This window comes from Leptidea sinapis, chromosome 19 (genome assembly GCF_905404315.1).
Source record: "Leptidea sinapis chromosome 19, ilLepSina1.1, whole genome shotgun sequence".
NCBI lineage: Eukaryota > Metazoa > Arthropoda > Insecta > Lepidoptera > Pieridae > Leptidea > Leptidea sinapis.
This window is the reverse complement of record NC_066283.1, coordinates 8,152,047-8,174,828: the sequence shown is the minus strand read 5'-3', so window position 1 is coordinate 8,174,828 and position 22,782 is coordinate 8,152,047. Positions and strand designations below refer to the sequence as shown.

Genomic DNA, 22,782 nt, shown 5'->3' with positions numbered 1-22,782 from the left:
AACGTTATTATTATCTATTGTCTGTCTAGCTTTTTCTTATTAATCGTATTAAAAGTAGCAAAACACAATAAATTGGAGGTCAAATCTACATCAAAAATTTTTTTGCTGATAAACCTAATCGAAGCAAATTGAAAAATGATTTAAATATTCTTATTTTATTGTATTTTGGTTTGAGCTGAAGGTCTTGTTACCAAAGCTCTAAAGTCTAAATAAATAAAACTTTTTTTGGTTTCTTCGTCCCTCTTCGTCCAATATTAGGAGTTCAAGCCCATATAGCCAATAAATAAAACTAACTAAAAAAACTAACTTATTGATCGTATTCGACCTGTCAAATGTCATTGTCAGAAAAAAGCTTTAGAGTTTAGACATTTTCATTGTATGAACTCGAAGTTTTTTTTGCAATAACAATTAACTTAGATCTAAATACAATACGAACCAATTATACTAATTCGTTGCGTGATAAGAAAATTAAGTATTATTACTTTTAATTGAATAACTAACATATCAATCGGCATCCTGTAATCGCTAAGTAAAGTACAGCGATAAGTCGTAATAAAATATGGACTTTACAAATAAGGTTAACAAAAATTACTGTTTATAAATCTTTTAAAAATAGAAAGACATTTTTCAAGCATTATTTTATTATTACAGAATTTTCCACCGCTAAAAAACAGAAGGCTGTTAGATGCAGCTGCAGGGAAAGAAGTAGATAAAGTCCCTGTTTGGGTTATGCGACAAGCCGGCAGATATTTACCGGAGTTTCAAGAAGTTCGTGCCAAAAACGACTTTTTCACAGTGTGTCGCACACCCGAATTAGCTTGTGAAGTTACCCTGCAACCACTTCGACGATACGAACATTTAGATGCCTCAATAATTTTCAGTGATATTCTTGTTATACCACAGGCACTTGGTATGACAGTGGAAATGCATCCCGGTTTGGTAAGTTACTATTTATCGATATCTTAATGATGTGTTTTATATCAAATTTTAGATACATCCCTGTATGCTACTTGAAATTATGTTAAATGTCTAATATATCCTCTTAAGATCAAAGGTAAGGTGGGTTTCAATAATAACCGAAGCTACTCTGTAAACATCCAAATTTTTGTAGTGATAAAGGCTGAGCACTTCAACTAAAGATTTTTAAATCAATAATAAGTGTTATACATATCAGATTGACTTGAAATAAGTGTTGAGGCTTTGTATAAGATGTTTTGAAGAGATAAAAATAGTTGTTTTAAAACTACTTCCGGTTTTAATCACTACATTAAACAAAAAATTTAAAACAATAAACCATTTGAAACTCTTGCAGAATTTTAACTTCATATTCATAATATGTAATTTTGCACTATAAATATGGTTATTTTAAGTAGAGATGAAACGGATATCCGGTAACTATATGGTATCCGGCGGCCTTAATACTATCCGTCCGAATACCGGATAACTACCTACTATTCATTTATTTGCTGTATTAGTAGTTAGTTTTAGTATCACTTAAGAATTATAATTAGTTTAATTTTAGTTGTAAATTTTTAATCACACCATAGTAAATGAATGTAATAGAAAAAAATTAATGAAGTAGTACTCATACTGCACTAAAATGCAAATTATTTGCTGCCTATGCGAGTCTGTGTTTGTGTGTGCGATATACCAAACGGCTAAGTTCGGACGGATATCCGGCGGCCGGATATTTGGCTATTCAGCCAATTGGTAGGCTGAATATCCGGTATCCAGCCAAACTGCTATCCGTTTCATCTCTAATTTTAATACATTTCAAAAATCGAGGTAAAGTAATTGTTTCAATATATTATAGGGCAACATTGTAGGTTTTAATGGATATCAAAAATTATCTAGTTAGCTCTAGTTTTTGTATGAAATTTAATAAATATTAGATTAATTGATGATCATTTAAGATTCTCTTTCCATTAAAACCAATTTCCATAAAAACTGAAAAATTTAAAACTAAAATGTTCTTATTAGTTAGTAAAGCTAGATAGTTTGCATAGGACTATTATTATTTTTTAAAATTTAAATATGAACTACTAGGCTATTTTAAAAACAAAATCACTAAATAAAAACTTGAATGAATATTAAGACCACACCACCAAAGGTCCTTTGCAAGGTTCTATAAATGTTTGATTTGGACTCTTGATTGGAATTCTCAGGAATGGAATGAAATTCACTAATTTTACTTTTATTACCATTCAAAATTGAAGTGATAAACCTAAAGATTACTAACATTAATTGAGATTATTTCACCTGTATGTAATGTGCATACCTCTTTTTTTTATTGAATATTAGGATAAACAAGCGTATGGGTCACCTGGTGTTAATATAATATGACGAAGTAAACAATGCTCTATGTGACATCATGTACTGGTTTAGCGCCAATAAGTTATTGTTAAATTATCATAAAAGCAAATATATTAAATTAACCGCGCCAAATGTCAAAAATGTAGATGCGAATATTTTATTAAATGGAGAGGTGGTAAAACCAGTGGAATCTGCTATATTTCTTGGCATTACTCTTGATTCCAAATTGCAGTGGGGCTCCCATATTGAAGCATTGGCGAATAGGCTTAGTTCTGCAGCATATGCGGTTAAGAAAATTAGACTGTTAACTGACATATATATGGCGAGATTAGTATACTTTAGTTATTTTCTTAGTATTATGTCCTATGGTATATTGTTATGGGGCAGTGCGGCCGATATTAATACTATCTTTGTGCTGCAGAAGAGGGCTATTCGAACGATTTATAACCTTGGTCCTAAAGAATCATTAAGAGAAAAATTTAAAGAAATAAACATTTTGACTGTTGCTTCTCAATACATTTTTGATAATGTTTTGTATGTTCATAAGCACATTGAGGAATTTTCTAGAAACTGTGACATTCATAATGTTAACATGAGTAACAAACATAAACTTGTTATGCCTACTACTCGGTTGGGTCGAGTTAGTAAGTCTTTTGTTGGGCGATGTATATGCTTCTACAATATGATCCCAGAAAATGTACAAAACAAATGTGTTACGAAATTTAAAAGAATTGTGAAAAAACGTTTGTGTGGGAAAGGAATAGCATAAACGATTTTCTTAATGACACCACGGACTGGGAATAAAGCAAACACCCTCAGGCTCTTTAATTATAAATGTTTATTGTACGATATTACATTGTAATCCATATTTTATATTAAAAAAAAAAACCCCCGCTGAGGTTCTTGCGCCCATTCTTCTCAGGTCTGAGGCAGTCTCTTTGAATGGGTGGTAGATTTTGACGTTCAATAAGTGATTTTAAATCCTATTTTGAATAAAAATATCTTGAATTTAATATAAATAATCTTGCAACACCAGAGGAATCACAAGAGTGTTGCCAGCCTTGAACACCTCTATGTGCATCTAGTACTTAAGCCCTCTATTCACAAATTGCAATCTCTAAAGTCATCAACAATATACTTACTTTTTTACTATTTGAATTGGAATGAATACTAAAGTTTTGGTACCTTCAAAACCAGCATTGGTGTTAATTGCAACTTGCAATTTCAAATGCCTTAATGACTATGATTATTTGGTCCATTTAAAGGGTCCTCCGGGCTTACGAGGATATATATGTTACATACTACAAAGTTATACTATTTTTTAGTTTTGACTTAATGATAGTGACTCAATTGCTTAAATTATTTTGTAATAATAGTAAATCAATAGAATCATGAATTTTCTGAAAAGAGTAGCCGATAAAATATATGATAGTGTGACAGAAATATTTATTTTGTAGTATTAAAGTTATAAATAAGAAAATTGTTTATGTTGCAGGGGCCAGTTTTTCCAAACCCATTGATGAGTCCTGATGATATGGAACAACTTCAAGAAGATGGAGCTGTGTCTAGGCTGCTGTATGTTGGACAAGCTATCACCCTAACCAGACATAAAATAGAAGGAAGAGTACCACTGATAGGCTTCACAGGAGCACCTGTAAGATTAACATTTGTAATATGGCTTTGGTTACTTATGGCTTCGATATAGTTCGATGTACAGTATGTATTTTGCAATAATGAATTAAAGGTAGCCACATACTTGTTATGGCAACTTGAATCTTCGCACATCAAAATGCCATGTTGCAATCCTGCACACTTCAAGTTCGAAGACAGTTTGTCGGACAAAACAGAAGCAATGTTGCCTGTTCCCTTCTCACTGTGACTAAATGCGTCGGACCGTCCTAAAGCAAAAGAACGCGAACTGGCTTAGGGTAAGGCACAATCTATCGATAAATAGTGTTTAATAATATCGATTTATACCCGATTCAGAAAGCTATTTAACTTTAAATACATAGCGCAGTGTTTTCTGGGTTGCCAATGGAAAAATTACTCTGTTTTTTTTATACTTTTCAAAAATACCATAATTAGACCCCATTTTTGTATATCTAAGTAACTTACATAATTCAATGCACGAAAGCACAAATCAGTAGTATTCAAATGAAATTTTCGAAAATAAAGTTCAATATCCTGATGTGACATAGACACTAATTATGATGAACAATTCAAAATATTATAAAATCTTAACAAACTCATTTACCTATCCTATATAATTATTTAAAGTAATTGTTTTTTAATGGTAAAAAATAATTTTCATCAACAAGAACTAAGAATCAATGGTCAATCATTGTATGGTCTATTCTCCGCAACACAAATACTGTTGCGCGCCTATTTATGTGAAACTAACATGATTAACTCACATATTCTATTATTGGTTGGTTACGTGTCATGTACGTGATGACTTAACATCAGGTACCGACACTTGTCATACAGCCCGTACACATGTTGTCTTATTCAATCTTTATTGTTAGAGAATATACTTTGATAGTTCGAGAATTTAAAAATATTCCATATATATATATAAATCAAAAGAAGTAAAATAAAAATATTTATAATACAAGTACTATTTTACATTATTAGTAAGTGAGCTCACCTATGCAAATTAATATTTGGCCTTGCATGAGTTTATAATCTCAATTAATTTGTTAATTATTTAATTGAACCATCTTTGTTAAGACTTGAACGATTTGAAGGTTAAATACCTATTGTTAAAATTTGTACCCGGTATTGATATTTCCCAATTCTTATATCCAAAACCATTAAATAAGATATGAATTTGTTTTGCCTTTGTGTTAATTGGTACCGGACTGAAATAATCACTGGTTTTGTATCACTAGTATCATAGTATACAGTATGGACTGCATACCTATGAAATAAATAAAAATATAAGTAATACTAGTCCACAGAACAATCGCAAAATTAATAATTTAATTAAAAATATTAAATTGAAAAAGTGAAACTTTCAAACAAAATAAATAAATGTGCTAACAGTGAACACTACTGTACAGTCAATGTACATTGACCTCTGGATCGTCGGCTTCACCTTTGATTTGTTTGATTATTTGCGACGCAATAAAAATTCACTGTGTTCATTCTTACGAACACTTTTTTATTTCAGTATAACTGAACTGAACTTGAAATTCAATATTGTGCATCTTGTTTTATCTTCAAAAAACAAATTCACCCGTATACGCAAACGTCAAAGAAAAAATAAATGTCAAATTCACCGTAAAAAGGTCACCGTAAAGTGAAATAGTTGTTAGTGTTCATTTCAGTGCTTGATTCCTTCGAAAGGCAAACACGTCATAATCTATTCGCCCAGAAGACTCGCGATACAATGATCACTGATGAGTGATGACAACTGGTGAACATTCAAATAACTAAAAAATAAGTCTTTAATAGGGAAGACCTCACAATTATAATTTATCGATAATTTTTTACACTTATTTAGTAATTACCAAATACCTACCCAAGGCTAGGATACAACGATTTTTATGTTATTCGAATGTTATAATAATTTAAACAAATTATAAATTTAATGAACTTTTAAAAAATATTTTTTTACGATTAAACTTACGAAACTACTGTTTTGTGAGTTGTGAGTGACTACAAGGGTTTTTTGATGTGGCAGAGTCATGGTCTCGTCCTGTGACGACAGTACGCTAACTAAAAAACTCGAATTGTCGGGGATCCAGTCTCTGTGAACGACTAGATCACTTGGCGTTGCAGAGACTTTTCCCAACAACTGCTTGACCTGATTCCTGCCGCCGAATTCCACTTTCGCACGACTCGCCACAAATTAAGATATCAATTCCAACATCAGGATGTAAGTCCTTCCCTTACAGTGCCTTTTCAAAGAACTTTGATCCTTGACATACATATCTTCTCTTTAAAATCAGCCTGTACACCTTTCAAAAACCCCGCTAACGCTCCTGTGATTCCTTTGGTGTTGTAAGAGAATGTGGGCGGCGGTGATCAATTAATATCAGGTATCCCGTACCCTCATTTATCCGTTTAAAAAAACCTGAGTAGCAATAGGTAAGTTGGTACGGTTTTTAAAAATTAGATTGCTTTGTATTACAATTCATGTAAGACATTAAAACACGTTATTGTTTATTTCTACTTTGTTTATAATTATTATCTGTTTACTATTTAAACAAAAGAAAAATAATTTAAATACTTAGTGTGTAGTGCTTTAAGGGTTTTTTACGATATTTCTAGAAACACTGTGCGCTAAGTATTTAAAGTTAAATAGCTTTTTGAATTGGGTATTAATCGATATTATTAAATGCTATTTATCGATAGATTGTGCCCTACCCTTAGCCCGTACGCGTTCTTTCGCTGCTGTTCTTTCCGACAAACTGTCTTTTAACTTGAAGCGCGCGGGATGACAACATCGCTTTATGATGTGCAAAGATTCAAGTTCATTGAACCATTGACTTGGGTCAATTATTGTATATATATATGGTATATAATATACAGCACGATGATATTGGTTTAAAATTAAAAGTACATTTTGACCTAATTAGCGCACCGATTTCGTTCATGTTTTGTATATCGTCAGCAAATGCTATAACAAGTATGTGGCTACATTTAATTCATAAAAGCAAAATACATACTGTATATAGACACCCTAAAGCGGTAAAGAAACTACGCACGAACGTTCGAAAATACGCACGCACACAGACGCAGGTCTCAACAAGGCCAATAAGCGGACATGCACGACACCTACTTATGTATGAGTGCATTACATCTAACGTTTATATGTATTCTATTCTATTCTTCCTACTGTGACTTCTGTGGAAGTTATACCACAAGTGTGCCAGTGTCACGTTTAGGTAGACCACCAAGCTTAGAGTATTTGTTTTCTAATTTAAATGGTAGTGATCGTTGCTAAAGATTGAAACAAGTTTTATTTTCTTATACCTGATGCAAATATACATGCTGTTAGACTATAAAGGACATACACAAATATAATTACTTAGACATTTAAATAGGGCGGAGAACTTCAGGGGGTATAAAGTTGTACAAAGAAGGTTGCATTAAAGGGCGATTTAAGAATAAATGATCCACATTTCCCTCATGTAGACCACATTCACAAAGGGAATTGTCCCTAATTCTTAGTTTAGCTAAAAAAAATCATTTTCTATTTTTATTAATATGGACGTCTATCCATCTTTTGTAAATAATAGCGGTCGAATTCCACCACCGGACATTACGTCAAAATGCTAATACCACCCATATAACGTTGACGACTGGTATTCCACAACCGCGCAACCGCAAGAGCATACTCCCATGAGTATCCCACCTTAAAGGCCGGCAACGCATCTTTTGACACCACTCCCTATTCCGAGCCTCTTGCCCGTTTGCCCCCTCTTATATATGTTATATATGATACAGAAAAGGCAGATTTATCAAGAATTGGATATTTTCAGTTCACACTGATGGGATATATGATAGAAGGCGGAGGAAGTAAGACTATGTCGAAAACCAAGGAGTGGCTTGAAAATCATGCAAGAGATACTCACATACTTCTGAGTCTTCTAACAAGAGTTATAATTGACTATTTAGTTATGCAGGTAATAATGATGTATGACTGACAACCATACTCAAGAATTATTGTGCAATAGTTATTTATGCAACTGTTGTGTAATAAGGGGTATTAAAACACGAATGTGGGTGATAATAGTATCACATGAGTGTTTTAACACCTAATTATCAACAGTTGCATACAAGACTTTATCTACACCCAGAATATGAATCATTTAAAAGATTCTGAAACAGTTAGCTTACTGCTAACATTAAAACAGCCAGTCCTAGTAGTAACTTAATATCATACATTACTGATTTTATACAATTAAACTAAGTGTTAATGAAATACTTAATTATTTATTTTAGTAGTAATTTACATCTTGTATTGTGCAATTATTAAAATTCACTTGAATATTATGTTCTTTTGGAGCGTCTAAAATATCCGGCGGTGTGCTGTCAAAACTTCAATCGCTCATTTTTTCAAGAAAAATGGCGGGGTTTCGAATAACCTACTTTTTTTTTACGGCGCGCCAGGTTCTGGTAGTGTGGAACGCGCGTAAACGAAACTGTTCTTTTTTTGAAATTCATACAGTTACCACGCATCGAGCAATAAAAATGAGGCTGTTTGTTGATACTCTTTACGCATGAAGGGATCGAAAGATCGACCAAGGAGTGTTGTTATGAAATTCAGTACAACATTACAACACTCGTTTGGATGATGTAATGGTTATTACGACATTGGGTGTTTTAATGTTGGTAATAAGCTAACTGTTTCAGAATCTTTAATAGAGGATTTAAAGCAGTGGTGTAAATATATGTGTGTATGAAGATAATTAATATGACTACAACTGAATATATTTTTAAGGTTGAAAGTGGAGCACAACTATTACAAGTATTTGAATCCAGTGCTGATCACCTAACTCGTGAACAATTCATACAATTTTCCGCTCCATATTTGGCTGACATAAGAACTGGCGTCCGGCAACAACTTGGAGAGAAAAAACTGGAGCAAGTTTGTATGGTAAGAATATGGTTTATTAGGTCACATGATTAATTAAACTATCGATTTACATATGTTATAAGAAATGATGGGACTAGATTGTGATTATTTTATAGCTTTAGAAATGACTGTACAATATTGTATATTTTTATTGAAAAGAGCGCAAAAAAAGAATGCTGGGAGAGTTTGTTGCGCCGCTTCTTCTCTCTCAGAGCGCCATTTGTTTCCGAAGCGGTAGTAGTATCTAGTAGTTATTAGAAATGACATCAAAAAGAATTCTAAAGGAATCAATTTTGAGAAAATAAATTCCTTTTTTATGCCTTTTAATAATAGTTGTAAATTATATCTACTTGTTGAGATATTGAAGCAACACCATGGCTTACACGAATAAGATTTTGTTGTAAAAGAAACTTGAACTTGGGATGCTCCATATGATCAGATGACATGTGTAAGATTCCAGTTTTCTTTACTTATGAGATCTTCATTGTATGGTGAGAGATGCGCCTTCACGATTACAATCCAGCACTAGCCACGTTATAAGTGAAAAGCTACTCGCACTATTCAATTGTTGTTGAAATATGTTATGTTATTGTCGCCGTAGCTAGTGCGATTTCCTGGCTACTGAGACTTAACATCTTCTTTCTCCAAGATACGAGAGACTGCAGGTTTCACTGCGCATCTCGTCACTATTCCTCATATGAAAAATAATATTTATCTAATCTGTTTATTAGGTTGATAAGAGATTTATCCTAGTGTTAGTATCCTATATCACAATAAAGTAATAGAACAGTACTTTGACTTTCTAGAATCTTGTGGAACTCAATAGTTATGTCTATTGAGTGCGCGACATCAATCTTTTTGTATGTACCAACCCTAGCGGAGCGCCCTGACGTAGGTATAAATTTGAAGGAGACTGACTGAGATAGACTACTGACTGTTCTATTACTTGTATTGTACCTAAGTTATATTTTGTTAATGTGGTGTCAAAAAAAGTGTAATAAATAAATAAAAATATCTGTGAAGGGTTTTAATTTCCGTCTGTAATTTTTTGTAATTTTTTAAAACAAAGTCCCTGCTGTTGCTGCTACTGTGTTATGTGCGGCCCTTAGACTTTTTCCATATTTATGCACCACACCACAATGCATCCTCAAAACTTGATGTACCGGTTACTATTTTTCTTTAAACATTATTGTATTGATAGCTATTAGTATCTTAGAATAAGAAGGGGCCCATTAACTCCTAGGTTATTTATCTGTACTGATATTTTAAAGAGGTAGTATGTGAGGGTTGTAGTTGGATAATCTCCTAGATCTATTGAACTAATTGTGACAATTCTGATACCAATAGAAAGCCTTATTATTTGTGAGTGTCATAGGCACTAACCCGAAAAATGAAGACACAAGAAAGTCTTCATTTTTCGGGTTAGTGCCTGGTAGTTGGACTTGCAAAGTAATAAAAGGGTCAAACACTAAAAAAAATTTATGTGGCAAGTATGTTTGCCGGTTCAACTAGTATTAGTATTTGTAAATTAATTTGATGTTTAATTTTTCAGACAATATTTGCCAAAGGTGCCGGTGAATCTCTTGATGTCCAAGCTAAATTGGGTTATGAAACTATTGGGTTGGATTGGACTGTCGATCCAATCAAAGCCAGAGAAATTGTAGGACCGGATGTTACATTGCAAGGCAATCTGGATCCACAAGATTTGTTGTACAAGAGTCCTGTGAGTACTACCTTATCATTTTATGGTTGACACAACCATTTCTACCTTTTATTGGTAGTTTTTGACTTTCAATAAGTGATATCATATCCTATTTTGAGCAAAAAATTTTGAATTTGAATTCTGATAATCAACAGTCTTCCACAACACCATACCATGATAGTACTGTAAATGTATCAGGCACGTAAAGAAGGAGAACAAACGAGCATACGGGTCACCGATATTAAGTGATCACCGCTACTCAAATTCTCCTGCAACACCAGAGGAATTGAAAAATTTTGTTGTACAAGAGTCTTGAAAGTACTTCCTAATCATTTGATGGTAACCTTTACTACCTTTTTTATGGGAAAAAATAACTGCAAATTATTATGAGAGTGATTATGAGCAATGATGCTGCTGGAAATAAGGTGCCAGTCAATTAATAATTAATTCCATGATTCTCTTTAATATCATATATGCTACATTTGTTGACACTTTGGATATGGCATGCAAAGATTGGTCAAGGAACAGTTAAGGCACCCTATTCTTTTCAATAGTATTAATATTTTTGTGTTCGACTTGTTTTAACACAGACTTGGTATGATATGGGTTAATGGCAGACTCTTTTATAACTAAAGTTTCATAGAGAATTCAAATATTATTAACTGAGTTACAAAGTGGAAACAGATTAATAACATGGTTTCATGATACAAAATATCAGATTAAAACTTGTATCAAAAATATTTGTAATTTTTTAACAAAATTCTCTTGAATATGAAGCCACAACTTCGTAGGGCAAAATAAACCGGTATTATATGGGTTAATGGCAGCCTCTTTTAAAACGGAAGTTTCATGGAAAATTCAAATGTCAGTTAGGACTGACTTGTAAAGTTGAAAGGGATTGATAACATGGTATCGTTTTGTATCAGATTCAAACTTGTATCAATAAAATTAGTATTTTTTAACAAAATTCTCTAAAATACGAAGCCACAACTTCGTAGGACAAAATGTAATGAAAAAATTTAAACTGCATTCATAGATTTTACAATAATTGCCTGATTGAACCGGGAATCAAATATGATAATGTCAGCTTTTTTTTTTATTCTTCTGAACAATATTTTACATCCAAATGTTAAAATTCATTGTCTTCCTTTTATTTATATTTTTTTTATTGAATCTACCGCTTACTATGTTAAGGGTTGATCCACTCTTTAAATCAAGATTTACATTTCCATCGATTTAAAAATCATTTCAATTACAATATAATGTGTAAAATTATGCAACACACATACTCAATGTCAAAAGTAAGCCAAAAAAGTAAATGTAAATGAAAAGTTATTGAGTACAGTAGCTGCATCATCCACACACACCTTAAATAAATAAACGTATTCTTGTGAGCATTTTATAAGCGATTATAAATAAAAATATAAACAATATGTTATGTTTTTAAAGTGATAACCCTCACTTCTAGGATTAATACACAAATAAAATTTGAAAAACAAAATTTTATGAACGATGCGAACCCACGACCTCCGGCGTTCCGTGCCAGTGCTCTAACCAACTGAGCTAACCATTCGAGTACCGTCTCGCTACAAAATTCTGTTTGCTTTCTTCAACTCTCAGGTTGTGGCTTCATCTGATCTACTTTACAGGATCTACTTTACAGTTGATAAGCTGCTCAACCCCAATATTTGCATATTAGGAAATTGACTTGAGATGTCGCTCTTGTAAATCTAAACATAATAAATATATATATATATATATATAATAAATTTTAAGAATCTCCTTATGTTATGTAGCAAAAAATAAGCCTTATTCGTTCGGTATTTATTATAAGCTACAGGGTATTTTTTTTCTCGTGTAACGGGTTCAATTTCCAGTTCCTCAAATATTTAAAAATTTATGAACGGAATTTAAATTGTTTCAAGTGAAAACTTCTTAAGCGTTGTGATTTGAAAGTCGATGTAACGAAATAGCGACAGTAAAAAGATATCGACACATAAATTAATAAGATTTAACGTGGGAGAAAATGAGAAAGGAAGCGTTATACAGTGATTTGGTACCAGGTGATCATAGTTAAAGAAGAGATTGTCTTATGTATGACACGAATATATTCTGACGACATGCGCACGTATTACTACATAGACACCAGGAGAACATAAATATGATAGCGGTGTTGGTAATGTCTTTTATGGCGGTTGAAATGAAGAATCATTTGTCATCCGACCAACATGTACCAGGACTTCATATGCAGTTTAGAAGTTCATACCCAATGTACATCTTAAAATTATTATACAAGGGTAGTGTTGAACCGTTGTTGTTGTTCGTTGGTGTTCGTGGTTCTCTTTGTGCTCTGCTTTGTACCCTCTCCACTCGTGTTTACCAAGGCATAGCGGGTGTTATTACGTGTTTGTGCGCGCATGCGTAGTATAAAGCTTGAGAAATAGTTATTTATGCAACTGTTGTGTAATAAAGGGTATTAAAACACGAATATGGATAATAGTATCACATGAGTGTTTTAATACCTAATTATCAACAGTTTCATACAAGACTTTATCTACACCCAGAATATGAATCCTCTACAAGATTCTGGAACAGTTAGCTTACCTACCTAATATCATTAATTACTGACTATATACAAATAAACTAAGTATTAATGAAACAATTATTAATTTTAGTAGTAATTTACATTTTGTATAGTGCAATAATTAAAATTCACTCGAATATAATGTTCTTTTGCATCGTTTAAAATGAATCGTTTAAAATGTTTTGTAAACAAAACAATAAAAATATCGAAGAAAAATGGCGTGGATTCGAATAACCTACTTTTTTTACGGCGTGCGACGTTCTGGAAGTGTGGAGCGCGCGTAAACGAAAATGTTCTTTTTTTGAGATTCATACAGATACCTACCACGCATCGAGCAATAAGAATGTGGCTGTATGTTGAAACTCTTTGCGCATGAAGGGATCGAAAAAAACATAGGCGTTTTGTTATGAAATTCAGTACAACATATGGTTGGAATGGTTATTAGAACATTGGGTGTTTTAATGTTGGCAATAAGCTAACTGTTTCAGAATCTTTAATAGAGGATTTAAAGCATGGGTGTATAGATAAAGTCTATAAATAAAGAGTTTATTTCATCATTTTTATAATTAATAAAATTCTTCATAATTTTTGAAGGTTTCACTTCTACCACGTGTGAATTGCACACATGTTTTATTTTAAATTAAGATAAAGTCTTCTTTTAGTAAAATGTTACATCTATTTATTATATATATTTGAGGTATGTGGCATACCCGCGGGACGCCCTGTATCATCTACCATAAAAAAAAAATATTTAACAACAAATATTTATATTTTTGTTAAGATTAAAATAAATTATCTTTTTCTGTTTTAGGAGGAGATAAAAAGGTTAACAATACAAATGGTCAGAAAATTTGGAAAACACAGATACATTGCGAATTTGGGGCACGGAATAACTCCACAAACTCCTCTGGACAGCATGACTGCATTTACCCAAGCTGTACATGAGGCGTTTTAAATGTTTTTTTAGTATATGAAATGCATTATAGGTGTCTTATTGGGATATGATCTGTTAGGTAAACAGGAAACTAAATAAAATTACATTTTCATTGTCAGGGTTGGATTTTTCTTGTACGTAATATTTAAGAATATTTTTACTGTCAGATAATTGGTAAATAAATAATAATAGTAATATAAATTGTGTCGGTGGGGCTATGGCTATGCCATTACTTCTCATTTTAATGTATGTCCACCTGCGAAGACATTCAAAGATTGAATTTTAGCATCTCGAACTGGGGTTAAAAGACTCAGGTTGTTTTAACACACACTATAGGCACACAGTCTACTGTCTATGTTGAATTACAGATAATAGCTAGCATTTAGCCTATATATACCTATAATTGTCAGTAGTATATACTTATAATCTCTTGGATGTTGTATATAAAATAATTTAATCTATGTAATGGGCTGCATAAATGTCTATTATATTTATGAGTTATCGGGATGATAAATAATTATTACACTTACAAATTATGAGTGGTATTTATTAAATATACTTACAATATGACTTATGAGTGTATATTAATTTGTTATTAAATATTGTTTAAATTGCGTATGTTTTTAAATTCTGACTTGGTGCTGGCATATCTTCATCGTGGCAACCCGCAGATTTCTTCACATACTGGAATGAATTAACAGTGATTAATTTTATTTAAAACTAACTTGACCCGACAGATCTTGTTCTGTATATAATAAATAAAATAATGTTTTTATATGAATTTGCCAATAATATATCATAACATAAAAAATTACTTCGTAAAATATGCACCCTGCTGTCGTAATGAAATTGTTTCACAGCAAAACTGTCAAACCGTTCGTCAATAAATTCTCTCCTAGAAATCTGTACTGTACATCAAAGGAAAAACAAATTTGTTGTTTTTATTTAATTTTGCAGCAATTTCCTATTTATTCACCTTTTAAACCTTCCCTGGACTTCCACAAATAATTCAAGAACAAAATAAGCCAAATCGGTCCAGCCGTTCTCGAGTTTTAGCGAGACTAACGAACAGCAATTCATTTTTATATATATAGATGTATATCTGTTCCGTCTGCAAACAGTTGAAGATTATCACTGCACATCATACACTATTTAGATAATGCTTGTCATGTGCAATAAGTGTGTGGGGATACTCATAGCATTTCTTATAAAATGATGATGGTCAAAAGTTAAATAAACTTTATTTAAGTAGGCTTAAACTTTTTTGAAACATCACTTATAATATTTCTTTTAAATTACTGCATCTACCTACCATATGTTCGGAATAATTAGAGCTCTTGAGAAGAACATACAAGAAACTTAAGGCACCTCTTTTAAATCAATAGAGTACAATGGCTGTAATATACAAAATAAATGCTGCATCCACTAATCGTATTCAAAGTTAAAAGTGTTTTAAGCATCAAATATATCATATAAAGTAATAAAGAATAAACTGTATAAATATAAGTTATCATATATTGGATCCATCAATCTTTAGAGCTTTAATAATTCAGTGTTTGTGTAAGAATTTTTTGTGAAGATGAGAGTTGTGATTACTGTAATAATAAGTAATCACATCCAAACACAAAATGATTTATTAACTATCGACGGTCGACCTGGCACCACAAGCAGCAAAGAAAGGATAGGAGGACTTATAGTATCATACCTGGGGATTGACTTGGATTTGTTCATCCATCTCTTGTATATATTGGTGGAGCTTTGTGCAAGCAGCAATATGCTGTTCCAGAACACACAGTGTGTCCGGGGAGGCATACTTCTCAGGACTATCCAGAAACACGACCATTCCATCTTTCTGGTTTATCATAGCGTATATTTCGCCCTCTTCAATCTTAAAAAATGTTATGTAAAGTTAAGAGAGTATATTTATTTTTAACAATTTGCCATCAATATCAAAACTAAATATAAGATACAACTTGTGTGAGATTAGATCCACATATAAGCATTCGATGTGAGATTACATCCATTCGACATATCTGCAAAAGGCTTTTTTAAAGGACTGCTACTCTCTGGTTCTTCTGGTGTTGCAAGAGAATGTGGGCGGCGGTGATCACTTAAGATGAGGTGACTCGTACGCTCATTTGTCCTCTCTTCCATAAAAAAAGCAAATATGAAAAATAATGTTCTTATTTTGACTACAGTAATAAAACTTATTTTTTTATGTGGATATGGATGCAAACATGGATTGTGGATATCATCCATTGATGTACAATAAACAATTAAACTCACAATTACCCTCAAAAATTGTCTGAAGCAAAACTCTGCCTACGCGTCTATTAGGCAGAGTTTTCGTTCAGTTGTGTTTCGGCCGCGATTTTAATTCAACACCACGCAATGACAAACTGTTATGTGAAAGACTGTCCAAATAACAGCATAATATCCAAAGATAAAAAGGATAGTGTCGTATTTCAGGTAAGCCCCTTTAAATTAACAAAACTGTGTAACCGACTTGGCTTTTAATCATTTTGCTAAAAGGTATGTTCTTGCTTCGTGTTCGCATCTCTCTAGCGCGTGACGTAGCGTTTCTAATTCTATACAACAGACTTCGATCATTACTAGGACATAATAAGGTGTATGAATGAATGTTTTAATGTTCTCTTAATAGATTGGATTGCGATTGGGGGTCATGTTGTTTAGATCAATGATATTATCATTCTATTCTATAAAAAGTAATTAATTTGACTAAAAAAGTTTTTTATAGCTTTAAATGAAGTTACAAATTCTAAATGAGTTAATTTCTGACATTGATGGAAATATATTAGCTCATGGTCAATACAGTATATCTAAACACCCCAAATATATTAGAATGGTAGGTTTTCAAGTTATATCAACTATATATCATTATATATATGAAAAGAAATGAAAAGCTTGTAAGTAGTTGTATGTATATATATCATTGGACAAATCTCACGGCGACAGGGTTCTCTGAAGGTGTCAATATTATATTATACATACCATATTGAGTATATAAGCCTCAGCCTGCGAGGGTCCAGATAATTGTACTCGAGATGCGACATCAGTTAATGACAGTGTTAAGAATGTTTTAGTTAGACGCTGTATATTCTTCTTATACATTGAATTCAAGACCTTAAAATACAGAGAGAAATATAACAACTTCTTTACAACATATTTGCTAACAAGGAAGAAGTTATTCATAGGATTATTTATTCACTTTTACTTATAATGTATAAAGCCGGGTCCGCTGTTCCGTGTTTTCGTGTTTGTTAACACAATAACATGTTTTATAAAGCGATTACGGGCGTGGCTTAACAGTTTTGTTAAATAAAACATCTTAACATGTTTACCGCGACAAATGGATGACATCACCCGCGTTCGCCTGCGGGGAGGGATAATATGACAGCGTTCACTGAATGAAGACGTATTATAGTAGTTAGCAATAATTCTATTTCTTTTTTTTGTGATCGAGTGGAATAAAGAAAATACTTGCTTTTTAAACCTGATAACCGAATCATTAAAATAAATACAATATCGTTATATTATAGTTTTGTTAAAATATTGGCGTAGCGGACCGGGCTTTACTATTTCTACTTTTATAATTGACAACACAGTGAAAAGATTTTGCTACTACTACAGTCAATAGACTGAGTATTATAGAAATGTAAAAAAAAATGATTGACCATAAAAATTCCAAGATTCAGGCAGCAAATTTCTAAACCGAGAGACTTTAACAAACACCCACACATACGGTGGGTATCAGATCTATATGGGTGAGTGTTCCAAGAGTTATTTGACCGAATTCGACCAGCAAAGTTGGCATGAGAAAAATTCAAATACCATTCTTATTTTTTTATTATTCATAGCTATTATTGAGTTGGACGGGAGCACCAGTGGTGGTAAATATTTAAAAATGTCAATATAAAATTAATAAATATATTTAAGTACCTGATTTACTAGACCCATATTCTTATCCCTAATAAATGTTTCCCTATGTTTTACGGCTGCGTGCTGTGATGTTGCCAAGTCATGGTAGGCAACAGACAACGGTTTCAAAAACCGACTCACTACTTGTGAGGTGTATTTTGGAGTTTGAAGAATCTGGAGACACAAATAAAAAAAAATCACCCAATTATTTTATAACATTAGTAAGTATTAACATCTTTTAGATCATTACAGTTTATTTTTTATTTTGCACTAAATAACTTATAAAATTTTTACAGTGAATAAAGATTTTTTTTGACTTTGACTTTAATAATCGTTTAATCAAAAAACTTAGCTATACTTCAATCAAATAGGTACTAGTTTCAGCTTTGCATGTATACAGCGCAAGAATTTGGCTATCCATGAAGATATACAGAGGAATACAAAAATATCGCCAAGTAAAAAAGTCAACCAGATTGTTTGTACACACACCCTAGCATCTAACGTATTCCTAATCTTGTGTATTGTTTTAGTAAACATTTTATCACTATTTACAAAACCTTTTATAAGTTTACGTAAGCATGTTTCGCACGTTAATTAGTTCTTAAAAATGCCCAACGACAAAATATTACAGTTTATTTTTTGCAATTCTTTTAAGGACACACTCACAGAGGCATTTAGAGCACATTCGCACGTTGGCGGTGGTTGATCATAGTAATCACATATCATAACACATGTTTAATTGTGTTCTTAGGGCTAAATTCTTTAATTCTTGATTGACATATTTGATTGAGGAAAGTAAGTTAATTGTCAGAAAAAAGTTGTAGCCTTAAAAAGAAATTATTTTATGTCCCTTATAGTCCTAACAGCATGTATATTTGTTTCAGGTATAAGAAAATAAAACTTGTTTCAATCTTAAGCACCGATCACTGCCATTAAAATTAGTAAAAGAATACTCTAAGCTTGGTGGTCTACCTTAACGTGACATTGGCAAACTTGTGGTATACCTTCCACGAGAGCCATAGTAGGAAGAATAGAATAGAAAAAGAAATTATTGATATACATACTTGTTATACAATTGGATATTTTAGGGGCAGTAGATAGCGATTTCTTTTCATGGAAACGAGCATACGGGTCACCTGTTGTAAAGTGATCACCGCCGCCCACATTCTCTAGCAACACCAAAGGAATCACAGAAGCGTTGCCGTCCTTTAAGGAACGCGCTTTTTTGAAGGTACCCATGCCGTATCGTCCCGGAAACACAGCGCTAGAATGTGGGTCCGGCTTGAGGTATTGCCGTGCTCTATTTATGACGCCCAGCTTCTTTGAAGCTAATTTGGCATTGCCCACCAAATGACCGCGGCATTGGCGAAAGGATGGCAGAAAGCCCGGCACTTAGTCTGGATATCGCGAAGGACTTTGATCGTGTATGGCACAAGGCACTTCTCTCAAAACTTCCATCATTTGGGCTTTCCGAGACCTTATGCAAGTGGACCTGCTGACAGCTTCATCACTGGATGCAGCATACAGGTAGTTGTTGCCAGTTATTGCTTGAACCCGAAGGCTGTGAATGCTGGAGTGCCCAAGGCTGTGTACTATCTCCTACAATGTTTCTTCTGCATATCAATGATATGTTGGACACCTCCTGTGCAGACGACAGTACTGGTGATGTTGTATACACGGGCCATGCAGGTCTCGTCAACCAGTGCCGGGAGAAACTTGTGTCTTCTATCGTGTCTTCTTGATAATGTCGCGTAACGGTTGCTGCAACTACTGCAACGGCACACTTCTAAAAGGCCCTAAATGGATACCCTTGGGCCTGGGCCTCCCTATTCTATTTAAGCCCCGGGGAAGCAAATCCAAGTGATCCAGTAAATGCACATACAAGCAAGCGAAAATTCAAATAAAACATAACCTTTGGAAGTGGAATTTGGTTACTATTTAACTGCAACTATAACTTATAAAAATTTTATTATTTAATTCAATTATGTCAAATGATATATTACCTTTCCATGTAAAATTAATGATATTAGAATATATTTCTTGTGAGCTTCTAACATAATATGGGATACAAGTATTGCTGGAACTGTTACAACAACTTCAAAAAAATATAAAGCTCTTTCATAGTTTTTTAATGCAGCATATATCATCCCTCCATAATAATAATACAGCAGGAAGTGTTTGGAATCATTATTTCCGCCAAGCTAAAAATATAATTTATTACAACAGTGATGAGAAAATTTAAAAGTAGTTTATAAGCCTCAATTCAATTTATATATGAAGTGGAAAATGTAACACAGGCACACAATTCACAATAAAACAATATTTTTCTAAAATTTCAAGGATACCTAACCTTTAACTTTTTCAGATCTATAACAGCATCAGCTGGTTGGAGTACAACAAACAGACACACACAATGGCCCAATCAAGGGGCTAAGTGCCTAAATGGCTGTTTAAGTTGGGCAGTTAAACTAATTTAATACTGAAATCCTTAGATAATTTATACATCTAGACAGACCTCTTGCTACTAGATAAACAATGAAAACAGTCCAGTTTTATTACTTGAGTGTGTGTGACAAGCTATTTCTTACACTTGAGATTTGTGTGTCAGTTTGCATTAGTGTGTGAGCATTGCTCAAAATAGAGCTTAACTGTCAACCTCATTTGACATTTTCACAGCTGTACCAGTCAGTCTATGTAGACATATAAATAATCTAAGCTGAAATCATATTAAAATTATCCAGATATGTAGAAATAACAAAGATCTGGTCTTTCTAAACACTCTCTTGACAACTTTATGGTTGCTGGTTTTATTAGGTTGTTGTTATATGGTTGTTTAGGAAGACAACCAAATGAACCAAAGGGTTTATCACTATTTTCCAAAATTTCCTTGAAATATAAAGATAAATAAGCTTACCTCACAACTAATTCCTGTCACATCTGTGTCCAAAAATTCAAGGGCAGGTTTCATACACTTTGACAACAAGCATAATTGACATAAATCAGCGTGAATTGATGTAAGCTGGGAATCAAACAGTTGGATTTTCCGAATAGCTTTTTTCAAGATTTCTATACCCTGAAGTGGTTGTTTTGTTTCAACCAAATGATCAGTTAAATGGTGACATAGTTCTGCATCTAAAAAATAATCCCATAAATTCATTTGTATGACTAATACAACAGATTGTTATTAAAATGACTTCAAAGTTCTTCAACATACATAATTCAGGACAAAACCGTACTTGTTCTCCATTGCAGTTATTTATAAAATCACAGACTTGGTGGAACAAATTAGTCTTATCAGCATCTTTAGCCTAAAAAATAAAAAAAAAACTGATTTTATATTAATTTACATAACAATCCATCTCTTGGTTTATTCCTGGACAAAATGACATTAGTTAGACATAAGTCTTGGTAATTATGTGTGTAAGAAAATTAAAGATATAAACAAAGAATTTTATATCACATGCAGAGCAGAATGTATGATGAAGTATTGTTTAATCCTTGTCTTTTCCATGATCTGAATAAGAGTTTACATGAAAGTGTTGATGTCAGTGGAAGAAGTCATAGAATTATGTGAGGGTAGAAGTATGGGTATACAAAGAGAGGTCCATTGTGCCTGCCTATGCTAGATACTTGGTAGTTATCATGATTGTTGAGGTGTAACACATAGAAAAACTTATGATTCCATGATTGTACTAAAATTATAAATATTAAATCCCTTTTTATGCTCTGACAGAAAATCTTGCTTACACACCCACATTTATACATTCACTGCATACGCCAGAGTTATGATAATACAGCCAGACATACAATACAAATTTACACTTTCATACAGGTCTTGGTTATAAAAAACACACACATGACTCAGGGATGTGTTGTGTTTAAAGCAAAATGAAGTGAAGTTACAGTTAAAATAAAAAGACATGGTATACACTATTTCATAAAACTCTTGTAAAAGTGAACACAAATAGGAAAACTTAAAAGGAATCAGAAGAAACTAAATAAGAAAGTTATTGTTTACCTGTGCCACAAGTACTGCTAGGACTCCAAGGGAATGCTGTTGAACATCCAAGGTTTCAAGAACATTGATTAAGTGGGCACTATTTCTCTGTAGTACTTCATCAGACTTGAGTATAATATCAGACAAATCCCTAAAATTTCCTGGAAAAATAATCTTCTTAGGAATGGCTTTTTAGCACGAATTTTATCATCATAGATGAAGACCAATATCTAAGGAGATAAATAAATGTTTAACTAATTGGCGACTTTTTATTCCTACTACAAGATAAGCAAGAATTAAACTGACCTGATGCTGATATGGTTCGTACATTATTTACAAATTGCTCCAAAGGTGATGCCATCATAAATTGTCGCCTAAAAAGTTTAAACCAGCAATAATATTGAGAAATGTCGCAAGTAAATATGATGCACTTTGAACACAAATACAAAACATTAGAATTTAGGCTCCTAGCCAACTAGGGCCTAGGTAGTTGGAGGGACCACAGCAGAAAGTTCGCACTTCGCGAAAAAGAATATAATTACCAAATTATGAAGGTAGATACCGCGAAAAAATGCAACACGGTCACAAGCAATTCGCATCTAGTGTTTTTTACTCTATTTGTCGGTTGTCCGGTGCAAAGAATATTTTTACTCTTTTTCACTGCTGACTGCACAGTGCACACAGGTTACAGAATGTCAGAATAATAATCTCATTAGAGTAAATGTAC

At 32.9% G+C, this 22,782-nt stretch overlaps 2 protein-coding genes across 2 annotated transcripts; one reads left to right on the top strand and one right to left on the bottom strand.

The window, feature by feature from the left end:
- The first annotated feature begins 361 nt into the window (after positions 1 to 361).
- On the top strand, positions 362 to 14,733 carry LOC126969775 (uroporphyrinogen decarboxylase). The gene is made up of 7 exons (XM_050815337.1): positions 362 to 577; positions 652 to 939; positions 3,809 to 3,967; positions 7,803 to 7,946; positions 8,765 to 8,920; positions 10,452 to 10,622; positions 13,997 to 14,733. Exons 1-7 carry the CDS (start codon positions 560 to 562, stop codon positions 14,138 to 14,140), a joined length of 1,080 nt encoding a protein of 359 aa, XP_050671294.1. The 5' UTR covers positions 362 to 559; the 3' UTR covers positions 14,141 to 14,733.
- Positions 14,646 to 22,782, bottom strand: LOC126969773 (COP9 signalosome complex subunit 3). The gene is made up of 10 exons (XM_050815336.1): positions 22,598 to 22,782; positions 22,362 to 22,429; positions 22,077 to 22,216; positions 21,273 to 21,366; positions 20,973 to 21,190; positions 20,062 to 20,259; positions 18,080 to 18,232; positions 17,132 to 17,263; positions 15,825 to 16,007; positions 14,646 to 14,803 (listed from the first exon to the last, which is right to left on the bottom strand). Exons 2-10 carry the CDS (start codon positions 22,417 to 22,419, stop codon positions 14,726 to 14,728), a joined length of 1,254 nt encoding a protein of 417 aa, XP_050671293.1. The 5' UTR covers positions 22,420 to 22,429; positions 22,598 to 22,782; the 3' UTR covers positions 14,646 to 14,725.